Genomic DNA, 14872 nt, shown 5'->3' with positions numbered 1-14872 from the left:
AATCATCATGCACGTGCCTACTGACAACTCAAATGTCAGCAGGCTTTTATGAGTCTAACAGAACTGTATATTTCTTCAGGTATTTTACTTTCTGGCTACAGTGAAGCATTCGTGACTGCAGACAAAAAGTTGATCAGGTGTATCCAATCTGAGAGGAACCACAAAAAAATAAAGAAAATAATCTGGGGAAGGGGTAGCAAAGCAGGAAATTAGCAGAAAAACAAGAGCTCTGCAAATCCTGGTTTCCTGTTTTGGGGGAAGGCAAGAGAGCATTTGGAGCCGGCGTTACAGAGCCCCCATTGTGAGCAAGTGTGTTGTTGAGTAGGGAGGTGGGGTCCACAGGGCCATACGCAGGGACAATTTTGCTTAGTTTTGAATCCCCTAACCCACCTGCCCCTCCCTACAGGGGAAAGCTAGCTAGTAAAAAAAAGGAGAAAAAGGAAACTGTAAAAATAAATGAGCAAGGGCCTCTGCTAGAGACGCCAACCAGACAGGAAATGACACGCGGCACAGAAATGGTCTCCAGTGACCCCTGTCAAGAGCCAAGGTGGTTAATTCTCTGTGCTTTTTCTTTTTCCAACATACCTTTAATCCATAGACATATTTGTTTGACTTCAGGTTGTTGCTGATATTAGTCTGTGTCAACAAAAGAGTATAATTCAAGTATAGAAGTTTTCTTTTTCATGCCACGTCTTTATTTTAAACATTTCCACCGACAGGAAATTCTTGATTCCAGTCTGGTGATAATGAGTAGTCGTTCCCTGGCTTCAGTCATTTTCCCAGCTCTCTCCAGTCCAAAGGCCCAAACAATGTCACCACTCCAGTTCCCTGCCACTGTGCTCCTGATAATGGAGCACTCCATGTCTGCAGAGCTTTGCAGAGGATGTCTTCATTACTACCCTCTTGCTGCCCTACAAGCACATCGCTCCTCTCCAGCCTGCATGGGGCCCAGGTGCTCGTTGCTTTTACCTACAGAGCAATCACTCTTAAGAATGGCAGAGGATCAGCTCCATTTATTAGGATGAGTTCATGGGGGGACATTCTTAATGGCAGCCTCTGGTATTAGGCATAGCGGCGGGAGACAATGGAGCCTTTTTGGCTGGGAGTGAGCCTGAGTCTGTCACAATCCAATCATCCGGGCCACATGTGGTCAAGCGCCGTACTGTAGGTTACAAAGGATAACTGAAAAAGAAAATGTGACTTTCTGAACTGCTACTGAGGAGGACAAAAAAAAAAAGCAAAAAAAAAAACCCAATACAGTGGAAATTTCTAGGATCTCAGACAAGCATGAGGCTTTGAAGAATTTCTTGTCTCCACTAATATCCTCTTGCTTGGTGACAGCTGTTGTCATCAGTGTCAAGGCCACTGAGCTGTGAAACTTGTCAGGGTGGGTGCTGGATACTCCAGAGGGCACAGACCTGAGTGTGACATAAAGCCTCGGCTCAAATACTAAGGTTTTTAGATAAAGCTGGGAACAAATGAAGAGGTGTGCAGGAGAGTTGTGGGGGCAGCAGCAGAGATTTTTAATCACTGATTGTGGCGGTGAACAGGAGCTGACATTGGACCATAGCAAGGTTGAGGGCTTTGGCAGTACTTTAAGTCCTGTTGTCTCTGGTGAGCATCTTCACATTCCCCAGCTTGGTGATAAGAGAGTATCAGAGTTCATTTGCACTGCAGACCAAAGCAGAGTTAATGTGTAGAAGTTTGATCCATATCATGAATATAATACTGGTCTTAAACATCAATGATCTAAAGATTTGCCCTCAGACTGTTTAAGGAATTGTTGAGTTTGAGACCATCAGTATCAGCGCATGGCGTCGTGCATTCCTGGTTAGAATTATTTTCTCTGGGAGAAACTTAATGGGAGTGTTTGCATGTGGATTATTTTATCTGGCATGATGCACTTTGAGGATTTGGATCATGCATATCCATGTTTGCAGGTAAAAATGCGTGTGTTTATGTTATGACTGATTCATTTCAACATTATATGTCAACTTTTAATGTAGAGCTTTCTGACCAGAAAAAAATCATGCCTTGTCTTGTTCTAAGCTTATATAAGATGGACTAACTAAGGTGAAGCTTGAAGCTGTCCTTTGGTCTTACAAATCAAAAACTTAAAATTCTTTAATTTATTTTTAAAAAGTCCTACAGCTAAAGATGTCCAAAGAAATAGAATATTACTAAATATGAAATCTAGGTGCCAAAGAAATCTATTTCAACATTGCTAATTCTTGACACTTAATAACACTTAATTAAAAAATGTAGGATGTTAAATGTACTACTGGAATAAATTTATAAATATGAAAATATTTGTCACATGCATTCATTCTTCAACATTATATATGTTGTATTTGTAGCACTATTAATGATTTATCTGGTTAAGTGATTTATAAATTCTTCTTTCTTTTCATTTGCACTTTTCACAATTCAAATTATTCTGGAAACACGTTTTTCCCAGTAATACATTTATTTTAAAACATTAAGCATAAATATACACTATATAATGCATAAAGCCTATGAAGTAATCTATGAAAAACAAATATTCATTTTAAGACATTGTCTTTAAGAAATTGTCTCAGTAAAAATGCACAGTAGACTTCTTGTATTTCCTCCTGTTAATATCATGCAACATATAATCTGAAAGGCAAAACCTGCAGAACATTTGTTGTGCAAGCACAGATATGAAAACAAAAAAAAATCACTACCTTTTGAAACATGTAAAACACACAGTCTGAAAAGAAGAGCTTCATCAGGTAACATTTTTAAGTTAAGAAAGATGGTTTGTCCCTGCCCGGTTTATCACTACAAACCTAATTGTAAATCTAATTGTAAATCCAAGTTTGAAAGTGTGCAGAGTGTGTGAAAGTGCTTAAACATAAAGGTCAATGTCCCACATTAAATGCCTGCTTGTGTGTATCTATGAAAGGGCCAGACAGGGAGGGAGACGGACTTAGAGAGAGGAAATGGTGGGCAGTGCTTCGTCTTTCAGCACGGCACTAATGAGCCCCGCGACACACAGACTGGAAACAGCAGTATTGTTCTCCTTCTGCCTTGGTCAACAAATCCTATACAGTGACAGAAACACTGAAACACATGCATACGCAGACTGGGACACAGGCACACAATTACTGCATACAACATAACAGACCTACAAGGCCACACACACACTCTGCAGACTTGTTATTTGTTATCAATCATTCTGCGTTTTATTTTATCATGTTTTACTTCTTTGTATGGAGAAGATAAATCCACCTTTTTAAAAAGCTGTGAAATTGTTACTAAATGCTTTGTGTGATAAGCTGGCATAAACTCAGAGAACAAGGCAGAGCTCTCCATGACGACGCTTAGAGTAAAACACAACAGTCTTATTTTGATCTGTGTTCAGAAGGCTTTTTGCTCCGTCATTACAACCTGTCTTTCATCTGGAAATCCAAATATGAGCAGTGGCTTAGAAAGAACATGGACCAACACAAAAAGCCCCGATCTTTTCAGCCATGCATGTTGCAATTTTTGCTGGAGGCCATTTTCTAAAACAATTTCCCTGCCTTGGTTTGACCAGAAAAAAACTCATCTGTTGGACAGTGGACAAAACAATGGTTAAGAGATGCTTGAGGTTGTGCATGGTGTAAGGCTGTGTGGTCAAGGGAAGCGATGACAGACAATCTTTGTTGAAAAAGGAAAAGAAAGTCCCCTAGGGGTTCCATTCCACAGAGGCTCTGTGGTTGAAGAAGAAATAGACAAAAATATAGCCACTGCAAAGATGCTTTTGAACTCCTGCAAGAAAATCTCACTCCATCACAAGTCTGACAGAAACAGGAAGTTTTCATGCTGCAGGAACATGAATCGCATGTCCTGTTGATAGCCATTTGTTTCATTTAAATTTAACTTATTAGTCCCAATTGGCTAAAAAAAACAAAAAAAATTTGGACCAAAAATCTAATGCAGGTTAGGTGATGGAGAAGCATCTGGCTGAGTAGTTTAACACATGGGTGTGAGAGAAGGGTGGGCATCAGTGCTAAGCATTGTATGAAATTAGATCTTCAAAGGCGGTCTAAAAAAATCTATATTAATGGTTTTCTAGGCTCATGTTTATTGTGGGGAGAACTTTAATTGAGACAAAAAAAAAAATTAAAGAAGCCTCTTGGCAGCAGTTTTACATTAAACTAATATTTCTATTTTCTTAAGAATTTTCATCTTGCTCGACTTAAACCCAGGTGGCTGATGGGATAACATTTCTATATTTGAGCCAAAGTATCCTGCTGTGTTCATGGAGGAGCCAGGTCACAGGAATGAGTTCCTTCTCTTCCACTTTAAATTTGAAGACTGCCTTTTCTCTAGATCTCACTTTCTGTCACATTATGAATTCTTGAGTCTGTGCTGCTGAGGAACCTCCTAACAAACACATTACAGTGGAGACAGATTTAGTTGCCTTTGGGAAGATTTTGGCAGACTGTCTGCCCATGATTTCAGACAAAACATGCAAATCTGAAAATATAACTCCCTATAAGAAAGCTTATAAGCAAATCCCAAAATGTGGAGCAATCCTTTTGTCAGAATCATTCCAATAAGCATTTGATTTTCCTTCTCTCTCTTTCCAGGGACCTTAAGTACAACTTGATCAGCACCATCATGCCCGGAGCCTTCCAGGGCCTGTCTGAGCTTCGGAAACTGTAAGTGGATGTTAGCATGATCTGCATTCCTGTTGGTTTCAGAGCAACAAATATACAAACATAAGTAATAACAAGCATAGTCTCAGAGAAGTTATAGCATAAGACAGTAGATCCTAGTTTGTTTATAATTGCTCACCACATGAACAGCAGTCAAACTCCTCTATACACCAATTTTTGCATCTCATGACATCTGTCTTGCACTGTATTGAGCTCCTGGTGTCAGTATGAATAAAAGGATCTCCTTTATTAAACGATCCTGAGAAAGACCTGAGATGTCATCTCTGTCACTGCTGAGGGACCCTTAGAGCCACGAAGAGGCTTCTTACAAGTCTTGCAATGTGACAAAACAGCTGTTTGCAGCTGCTTGTCTCTCACTCCTTGTGTTTCTGGACACTGAGTTTTGGTTGTAGCGCGGGTCGAAAGTGTTTGCCTGCGCCGCACCGCGTGACTCCACATCCCTCCTCCCCCTACTTGTATTTTCCCTGCAAGGTCTGGGGCTTCTTAAAACAAACAGGGGGAGATAAACACATGCTCTGGACAGCTCTCTGCTGGGTAGTGTCAGAGGTGCAACAGAGCAGATCCTTCTCTGGCTATAGCTATACATCACACTCAGCGATGGACTGCAGAACAGGGGCCCTGCTTTTATCCCACTGTTGATAAACCTTTTACTCAGGTCCTATGGAGTCCTGATAAGGAAAAGTATCTGGGACTGTAAAAGGAAGTTTGCATGCTGTAGTAGAAATAAAAAAAAAAAAGAAAGATCCTTGAAATTTCACAAGGAAATAGAACTGTATGAATATGTAACATTTAATCTGACACTGAATGAGTCAAGCCATAATAATCTGTTGTTGAGGTGTTGAGGCATGTTCCCTAATTTGAAAATGACTAACACATTCCTTTGTTTTTTCACAATTTAGCGACCTCTCCAACAACCGCATTGGCTGTCTGACTGCAGACATGTTCCAGGGGCTGACCAACCTCACTCGATTGTAAGAGACAGATTGATTGGTTCCATAAAACTATTGAACTTTCTGACTTGTGGTAAAGCTATTAAGAGAACTTGCTCATATCTAATTTGTGATCTCTTAGAAACCTCTCTGGCAACATCATGTCAACCCTCAATGAAGGAGTGTTGGACGAGCTGCCGTCTCTGAAGCTGGTGTGAGTTTTCATGTATAGCAATGCGGCTCCTTTAAAAGCAGCAGGAAATAAAAATCTGTTGTATGCAAAAGAATTGTTACAGATTGAAATAAACCTCAGGTGTTCTTCATGTGCAGGTGTGGTTCAGTATCTTCATGCTAGGCATGGTTAAACCTGAATCCTCTGTGATGATTGATCATCATTTCTCTATCCAGGAGTTTCAGCTCAGACTACCTGTCATGTGATTGTGGATTGGCTTGGGTTCCAAACTTCCTACGCCGGAGTTCAGCACGGTTGGGGGACGAAACCCTGTGTGCCTACCCCAGGAGCATGAGGGGAAAGCCCCTGCGTGGACTGAGGGAAAGCCAGCTGAACTGTGGTGAGAGCTTGGCTACAATGAGACATGAATGAGGTGGTTTGCCACTTTATTTCACAGATCGCTGCGCTGTGAACAAAAATGACAGCAAACGCATTATGAAGCTGAAGATCATTGGAGCTATTTTAAGAGTTTTGTCCCAGAAGCTCACCAGGGACATTTTTCTGAAAGTATCAGTGAACTGCATTGACAGCTAATCCTATGGGTTGCCTTTATGGAATGTTGTCTGCATCCAGTCTGCTGCAGAAAAGCAGACTTATAATAGCTTCTGTGGAAATATTTAACTAACATTTACTTGTCAGTGAGAAGAGGAAATAATTCAGAGTAAAATATAACGGGCTCATCTTCATCTTCACTCACCATGTTGCTCAGATGGTCCACTGGAGCTGCACACCTTATCACTGCTACCTTCCCAGCGTCAGGTGGTCTTCAGAGGTGACAGGCTCCCCTTTCATTGCACTGCTGCCTTTGCGGACAAGCTCACCACCTTACACTGGCGTCACAATGGACAGGTGGTGACATCAGACCCAGAAACGGGCGTCCAGCTGGAGAACAGCGTGCTGCACGACTGCACCTTCATTACCAGGTGTAGTAACTGGAGTTTCACAGCTTCTCTTTGAGTTTTATCTCAACATAATCTGCCCTGATGACACTGTCTTACTTACTTATTTACTTCTCATAGGTTTTTAGTTAGAGACAACTGTGAGTGCATGAAGAAGAAAAGCTCAGCATGTGCTGGTGAAGTGTTGTAATGAGCTGTTCACGTCTTCTTCATTCATTCAGCGAGCTTATTTTGTTCAACGTCCATGTGGAAGCCAGTGGTGATTGGGAGTGTGTGGTTACAACTGAGCGGGGTAACATCTCTAAGACTGTTGAAATAGTAGTGCTGGAAAACAGCGCCTCCTTCTGTCCGGAAGATAAAGTTGTCAACAACCGTGGAGAGTTCAGGTTAGCTATTGTGACACATTATCATCTGTTGTCATCTATCATGCAATAGACTTTAGTTGTTGCTGTTTGTAAATTTAAGTTTTAGCATCTCAGTTAATCCTGGTTTTTATTCCACAGGTGGCCAAGGACTCTGGCAGGCATCACCTCTCATCAGTACTGCCTACAGCTGCGATATCCCTCCCTGTCTCTCGAGGGGGGAATGGAGCAGAAAAAAGCCTCTCGATTCTGTGACCGCTCTGGAAAGTGGCAGGAGGGCGACTACTCAAACTGTCACTACACCAACGGCATCACTCGTGTCCTGCACACCTTCATCCTGGTCAGTATAGCTGTCGGTGCCACAGCACGTAGTTCCTGTTCAGTCATGACATGCTTATGACCGTACTAAAAATACTTTTGCATTTCAGAGGCCCATTAATGCATCCAATGCCGTCACTGTGGCACATCAGGTGCGAACATACACTTTGGAGGCTGCAGGTTTCACCGACTCTGTGGATGTGCTGTATGTGGCCCAGATCATGGAGAAGTTTATGGAATATGTCAAACAGCTGAGAGAGGTGGGAAAGATTCGGTTTAATTTTTAAGACAGTAATCCACAAGCGTCTCTTGGTCATGTTTTCTTTTGATTATTCCTTCCTTACAGTATGGATATCTGTGTTTGTTCTAGTTGTCGGAGGTGATGGTTGAGATGGGCAGTAACCTGATGCAAGTGGATGACCAGATACTTGCACTTGCTCAGAGAGAGAAGAGAGCTTGCAGCTCTATTGTCTACTCTCTGGAGACCTTGGCTTGGCCTCAGCTACACAGTCATGCTCAAGAGTTTTCTGTGGTGGGGAAAAATATCAACCTAAGTTTTCAGCTTTCAGACAATGATTTTGCTTGTGTCATAAAACAAAATTATGGGATATCTATAAAATATAAATCAGAATGTAAATTTGACTGATTTTTCCTTAAATATCTGACTTGATTAAATGGCAATATGTTTTCCTGAACAACTATATTTAATTTCGTTTGTACAGGTGTCTAAGAACATTGTGATGAAAGCCCATCTAGTTCGACCAGCCCACTTCACTGGTATAACCTGCACTGCATATCAGCGCCGTGAGGCATTAGGAGGCCGACCTGGAGTGGAAATGTCAGAGTCTCCACATGAACAAAGTCTTCATTTCCGCTGTAATACTGGTTCTCATAACACGTCCCTCAACAGCTTTCCCTTCAAGGTAAGATCTTCTTGCACTGCCTTTTGTCCTCCTCTAATACATACATATACATGCCATTAGCAACCACTTCTAAATGGTTATAATTGTGTTTTTTAATGGTTTCACCTTGATTTATCATTAAAAGTATGATTTGCATGTCTTTTCTCCAGAATTCTGTAGCTCTGGCCTCTGTGACTCTTCCTGCTACTCTTTTTCCTCCGGATGCTGCTCAAGACTGTAAGCTACAGTTTGTAGCCTTTCGAACAGGCAGCTTTTTCCCTCTGTCTGGAAACTCTAGTACTGTTGAATACTCTCGCAGACGAAGCATCAACACTCCCGTCATTTTTGCTGGCCTTGGTAAGAAATGAAAGATCATTCACTGTGATATATGCAACTTTTATTTTTGCATTTGAAATAGAATGTCCAAACACAGTTTTTCTTTTTTATTTACACACTGGCTTTATGTACCCTTTAATGTTCTAGTTTATGTAGTCTGTTCTTAGAAACTGAAGGTGTGGCCACTGAAGACCTTAAAGTGATGTTGGATCACTGTAAATGAACAGCAGTAAAGAAAGCTCATTTAAATAATCGCAAACTGCTTAGATGTAAAATTTCAAATGCACACACTAAAACATTTGAAGCTTTTTACCATGTTACCAACATGGTTAAAATGTAAAACTTAAATTCACACAACACTTAAAATTATTTAAATATTCTTCACTCTAAAGCAAGTGAATCCATATTTTCTTAGTCTTGTTGTTCCTTTGATTTGAATAGACACCCTAAGATCTAGAAATTCTGGTATCCAGCAAAGATGCAGAACAGTTAGCTAGTTGCTAATCTGAGGCTAATGTATTGTAGCAGATCTGTTTAGAAGTATCAGCTGATTTCCTCATATAATCCCACTCAGTTTATGAGTCTTTGAATTTTGACCCCCAATATACAATAAAACACATGTTTCTGCCTTATTATATGTACATGTTTTTAGCGATATCTAATGTCTAACACCACATTTTTATCAAAGTAAATAAGTAAAAATCTCTAAATTTTCTTTTCTTGGACTTTAAACAATAGAAATCAATCTCACTTCCAATGTGAGACGTGTTGATGTGCTAATGACTTGCTGCGAGATAAAGTAAAATGCTCCTATCATATTGAAACGGGGGTGAAAAGGTCTCAATTACAACACAAAGATCCAGGTAAAACAGAGGTGATATGCTTCAGTCCTTGAGGGTCACAACCCTTCAGGCTTTCCATGTTTCCCTGCTCCAACAGACCTGACTTAAATTTACAAATCATTGTGCAGAACTTCATAGGTTGTTGGAGCCATTTAATTTGACTCAGCTGTGTTGAAGCAGGGATATATTAAAAACCTGCAGGACTGAGTTTGGACACCCCAGGGGTAAAAATATGGGTCTTTATTGGATATTTAGGAAGGCTTGAGCAGATCTGTTTGTAGCAGATCTGTTTGGCACAGGAGTTGTAACCCCAGTGACCTGCTTGCTAGGTAATTTTGTTACCAGGGGGACCAACAGGGCTGGTTATCAGTAGACAGAACTGCTAAGGGAGCAATGTAGTCCAGGATATCCCAATAGACTTAATAATGTTGCAAAAAAGAGAAATGACTCATTGTGATCAATTGTCCTTCCAGAACGTGGTTCAGAAGAATTCAGATACAGAACAGGGCTGAAATGTAAGGCTGATCAGAGCAAGTGGCTGATCCAGAAATAGGACAAGCAGAGCAAAGTGTGATCCATACAAAACACCCCATTAATGATAAATCATTTTGTTTAATTTGTTTCTCTTGACACTTATTAAAATTAAGAAGAAATATGAAAAAAAAAAGTCATCAGGCCAATAGAAAATACAGTGTGTGAAGTATCACTAACTGAATACAGTGAATATACCAGTATATCAAAATACTTTTTCAGTGGAATTCACTTGTAAAACTGCAGCTGAGTGTTACTTTGACAAATTCCTCTTTCTGTGACAGACGGTTGCAGCATGTATAACTACTCGGAGCCTATCTGGGTGTCCTTGCGCCACTTGTCCCCTGGCACTGATGCAGTGGCAGCCCACTGGCGCTTTGATGGACTGCAGAGACAGGAAAGCTGGAGTCAAGAGGGCTGTCAGCTTGTCCACAGTGACAGCAGTACTTCCACGATGCGCTGCTCTCTGCTTGGCAACTATGCTGTGCTGCAGGTAGAACGAACTTGAATTTACCATTGGGCATTCAGCAGTAGCATGGACGAATGAGACTTTCATCTGTATCCTGTTCTCTTTTCTAGGAAGTGCCTGAGTTCCCGAACCACAATACAAACTCTGTGAGGGTGCTCCACCCTGTGGTGTACGCCTGCACTGCACTGCTCCTCCTTTGCCTCTTCACCATCATTATTACACACATACTACATCACAGGTCAGTTACCACAGCCTATGTGTAACAAACGTCTTCCTTTTACTTACTATTTGCTGCATCATCTCATAAGCTTTTTGTTTTCTGTGTTCTCACAGCTCAATTCATATATCAAGAAAAAGTTGGCATACGTTACTGAATACCTGTTTCCACATCGCCATGACAACAGCCATCTATGCAGGAGGCATTAGCTTGACCAGCTATCCTGTGGTTTGTCGGGCAGTAAGTTTTGAATTTAGAGTTAATTTAAAAATTACTTTCAGCTTAATGCAAGCTTGATGTCTGATTCAGCTGCAAAAACCTGACAGGTGGGCATTTCTCTGCACTACTCCTCCTTGTCAACGCTGCTTTGGATCGGCGTCAGCGCCAGGGTAATTTACAAAGAAGCTGTGTGGAGAATGCCACGACAGACCGAGGAAGATTCTCCTGTGCCGCCTACTCAGCGACCCATGCTGAGGTCAGTGAGAAAGCCACATTAAAAATTTTTCCCCAATTCCCTGACTGTTTGCGAGCAATATGGTTTATGTTTTAGACAGATGCAATAGTTCTTAATGTGGACCACCCAAACTGTGCAGCATCAATGGCAATCATTGTGTCCAATGACACAAAGTCACTGCTTTTTAAAACCTTGGTGGGGCGTTATAGGGGCAAATAAGCCATAAGGCCAAATGAATATGGAGCAGAGGAGGGGAAAAAAAGGCATGACACCAACAGAAAAGAAGTAATAGGAACTGTAATAAATCTGAGCACAGGGATTCAAAGGGGGACACTGTCTTGTCCAATATTCCCTTCTGTTTCTCAGCCTGCTTTCCTGCCCCTGTATTATTAAAGCTGCAGTCATACACTACACCACTTTGTTGCCCACACAGCCACAAGAGGTCAGGCTGTGATAAATCACTGACTGTTGGAGTCTATACTGACTATAGAAACAGTCACTAAAATAATGACAGATCACACCACTTTCTTCAGACAATAAACAGATGGGGGTGGGACGACATCTTAACATTGAAAGGTGGATCAGTATACCATGGCATGGGCAAGATCTGCACTTCATATCAGAAATTGTTGAAATACTTTTTGATTCATTTTTTTCTATTATTCAAGGTTCTATTTAATAGCTGATGGAGTTCCTCTTATCATTTGTGGGATTACTGCAGCTGTCAATATCAACAACTACGGAGACAACAGCCCTTAGTGAGTTTTTTTTTTCCTTCAAGCATTTAGCCCTTGACTTTATGTTGTTTTGTTTGCTGCTTGAGTGAATAATACTAAGTTGAACACACAAAGACATTATTGTGTTTGCATTGATTCTTCCATCCTTTCTGCCTCTTGCAGCTGCTGGTTGGTTTGGCGCTCCAGCCTGGGCTCTTTCTTTGTCCCTGCAGGCCTGGTAGTGTTGGTGACCTGGATTTATTTCTTGTGCACTGTGTTTCGCCTGAGGCACCGTGTGACCAAAGAATGCACAGGAACCACCCTGACCTCTCCTGGGACTGAGAGTCATCCTGGACTGGCAGGAAGCACCAGCCTCCTCTCAACTGACTCAGTGGTGGGACCTATAACCCCAGCTGCTCCTCAAGAGGACCAGTACTCTCTGAAGACACAGTTCTCTGTGTTGGTAGCCACCCACTTCCTGTTTGTGGCTCTGTGGTGTTGTGGGGCCATGGCGGTGTGGTTGGCAGGCCACATTAGCTTGCTATTTAGCTGTCTCTATGGAATAGTTGCCACAACTTTGGGGGTGTTTCTGGTGGCACATCACTGCTTTCGACGTCTTGATGTGCAGGCGTCATGGCTGTCTTGCTGCCCAGGCTATCACCGCTCACATCCTATGTCTACTTACACACAAACCTGCACAACTGGAAGTGGAGTGCAGACCTCTGAGCAGGGATCCCATCTTTTTATCAACTGCCATCCACCAGCTGACTCTCTTAACTCTTCATCAGCCAGGTCATCTTCCACGCCGAGTGGGATCAGCAGTGTTGGACCTGGGCCTTGTAAGCTCACCAACTTGTTGCAGGTGGCACAAGAGAGTCCAAACAACACTTCCCGTGCCCCTACAGGCAACAATACAAGCACCAGTACTGACAACATCACCAAACCAACGAACAATGTTCTGCCTTCTGTTAACTCTGCAGTTGCTGTACATCCCCAGAGAAGAAAAATAAGTTGCAGAACTAAACAAGGGAGTAGTCAGTATTATCATCGGGGGGAGGGCAGAGGCCACTATCGTCTCAAAGCTCTAAGGACTGCTGGTGGTGGGGGCAGTCTTGGAGCCTTAGGACCCCCAAGTTTAGAGCACCTCAGTTCATCACATGGTGTCTATAAACAAGCCACGAGTGAGAATGGCAGCATCCACCACAGTCTCTCAGAGAACCAGGCCAGCCTGCTGACAAACGGGAAGCGGGTAGGAGAGTCAGCGGCCACCAGCCCATCAGAGGGAAGTGATGGGGGCAGCAGTGGGAGCCGCAAACCCTACCCTCTTCCACCCTCTGTGGCTAGCAGGGTGGCCATGCACGGTGCTCAGAGACGATGCTCCAGCAGAGACAATTTAAAGATGGCAGCATCTGCAGAGCAAGAAACAAAGCGCTGCTCTTACCCTCTGAACAGTATTACCACCACTGTGCCAGGGGCTGCTGCCCCAAACGGCACCCTGAAAACCTCAGTGCTTGAGCTCGAGCAGGACATGAGTGGCACAGACCAGTCCCAAAGTTCTGTAGGAATGAAGAGTGGTTTGTGGAAAAGTGAAACCACTGTGTAAACCTACACTTACAGGTGAACATCTATGCATGACCTTAATAGAAATTATTGGGTTATGTTTTAATAGTCTCTTAATGGTGATATAATTTAAGATGTAATATCATGCAGGCATTCAGGACCCAAAAACTGGTACTTTTGCCTCTGTAGCAATCTAAGAGTTTGCTGTGAAGTATTAAGGCAGGTAATTCTTTTTGTCATTTTCAAGCATAAGATACACATTTATTTTATTCACTAGAAAATATGTACAAGATCTTTCTGAAGTTGGCATATAATGTTAATTTTGGATGTTTAATGAAAGCTTTATTGTTTTAGTTGTAATTTTTCTATGCATATCAACTATAGCATTAAATGGAATTTGAAATGGTCCATTTCTAAAGTACAGCTATATGCATTTAATCTAAGGGCAACCATTCCTCCTTATGTTTGCTTCAAATGATTGTATGTGTTCATGTATGCACTTGTTTATTGAGTTTTAGTGTGAATGTGCATGTGTCTGTGTGTGGGGGATGTTTGTGTATGTGCACACACATAATAAGGGATGACTTGTATGAATGTGGCTGTACAGAATCTCAAAGTGAATTAAAAATAATTTGTGAGACTTTTGAATATAGAAGCTTTTGCATTTTTTCTATGCTCTTCAGCAGTGAGGGAGCGATCCTTGTATAATAAATTCACAAAGATATATATCAGTTTCAGATTGGTGAAAGAAAATGGATGGGTGATTAAAATTCAGAGAATAAACCAGGGGTTTTCATATCCACTGATGGTATTCATGTCCAGAAAAATGAAGACCCTTTCTAATGTGGGCTATAAAATCATGGATATTGGACAAACTTTTCAGCATCTGGCTAGGATTAAAAATGCTACAAACATGCTAAATAAAAAGACTTAACTAAATAACAATTTTAATAGTTTTAATCAGTATGATAAGAATTACAAAAGCCTGAGTACTACTTTTGTTTTAAACCTGTCTTATGCAATTGCCATTGAGGGCATTGCATAAACAGGACATAGCATCTCTACCATGCAAGTCATTGTCGTGGGTTTTTCCATAATACTTTAAAACAGATTGTGTGCATTGTTAGTCTGATGTGTCTCAGTATGCTATATTTGTTGTACGTAGAGTTGTAAATTCTTTGTGTGGCATGGGAATTTTTATCTGTCACAGCCACAATATGACATTGATTCACACCCTGATACCTAAAATAGACATGTGTTGTTCATAATTTAATATAAATTCTGTAGGTACTGTACAATTGTACAATGTGGAAATTATTTTTGATTTAGAAGCTTTAATGGCAAAATCTCCACTGAGTGAAAAATATTTTTAAAATTCCTGGATCCAGGATTAATAACCCACATAATCTAATCAGTG

General features: G+C 41.4%; 1 protein-coding gene across 1 annotated transcript in view; it reads left to right on the top strand.

The window, feature by feature from the left end:
- The window catches only part of adgra2 (adhesion G protein-coupled receptor A2), a 38657-nt gene extending 24629 nt beyond the window's left edge, over positions 1-14028 (top strand). The window contains exons 3-19 of the mRNA XM_079250928.1: positions 4599-4670; positions 5588-5659; positions 5760-5831; positions 6026-6189; positions 6559-6772; positions 6970-7134; positions 7252-7450; positions 7539-7688; positions 7799-7960; positions 8151-8351; positions 8501-8687; positions 10324-10532; positions 10619-10746; positions 10842-10965; positions 11052-11200; positions 11848-11937; positions 12079-14028. Of these exons, the coding sequence (XP_079107054.1) occupies positions 4599-4670; positions 5588-5659; positions 5760-5831; positions 6026-6189; positions 6559-6772; positions 6970-7134; positions 7252-7450; positions 7539-7688; positions 7799-7960; positions 8151-8351; positions 8501-8687; positions 10324-10532; positions 10619-10746; positions 10842-10965; positions 11052-11200; positions 11848-11937; positions 12079-13498 (3778 nt within the window). The 3' untranslated portion in view covers positions 13499-14028. The remainder of the gene's footprint in view (positions 1-4598; positions 4671-5587; positions 5660-5759; positions 5832-6025; positions 6190-6558; positions 6773-6969; positions 7135-7251; positions 7451-7538; positions 7689-7798; positions 7961-8150; positions 8352-8500; positions 8688-10323; positions 10533-10618; positions 10747-10841; positions 10966-11051; positions 11201-11847; positions 11938-12078) is intronic.
- The last annotated feature ends 844 nt before the right edge of the window (positions 14029-14872 follow it).

This window comes from Telmatherina bonti (genome assembly GCF_933228915.1).
Source record: "Telmatherina bonti genome assembly, chromosome: 13".
Taxonomy (NCBI): Eukaryota; Metazoa; Chordata; class Actinopteri; order Atheriniformes; family Telmatherinidae; genus Telmatherina; species Telmatherina bonti.
Note: the sequence above shows the minus strand (reverse complement) of the source record. Positions and strands in the feature narration are given on the sequence as shown.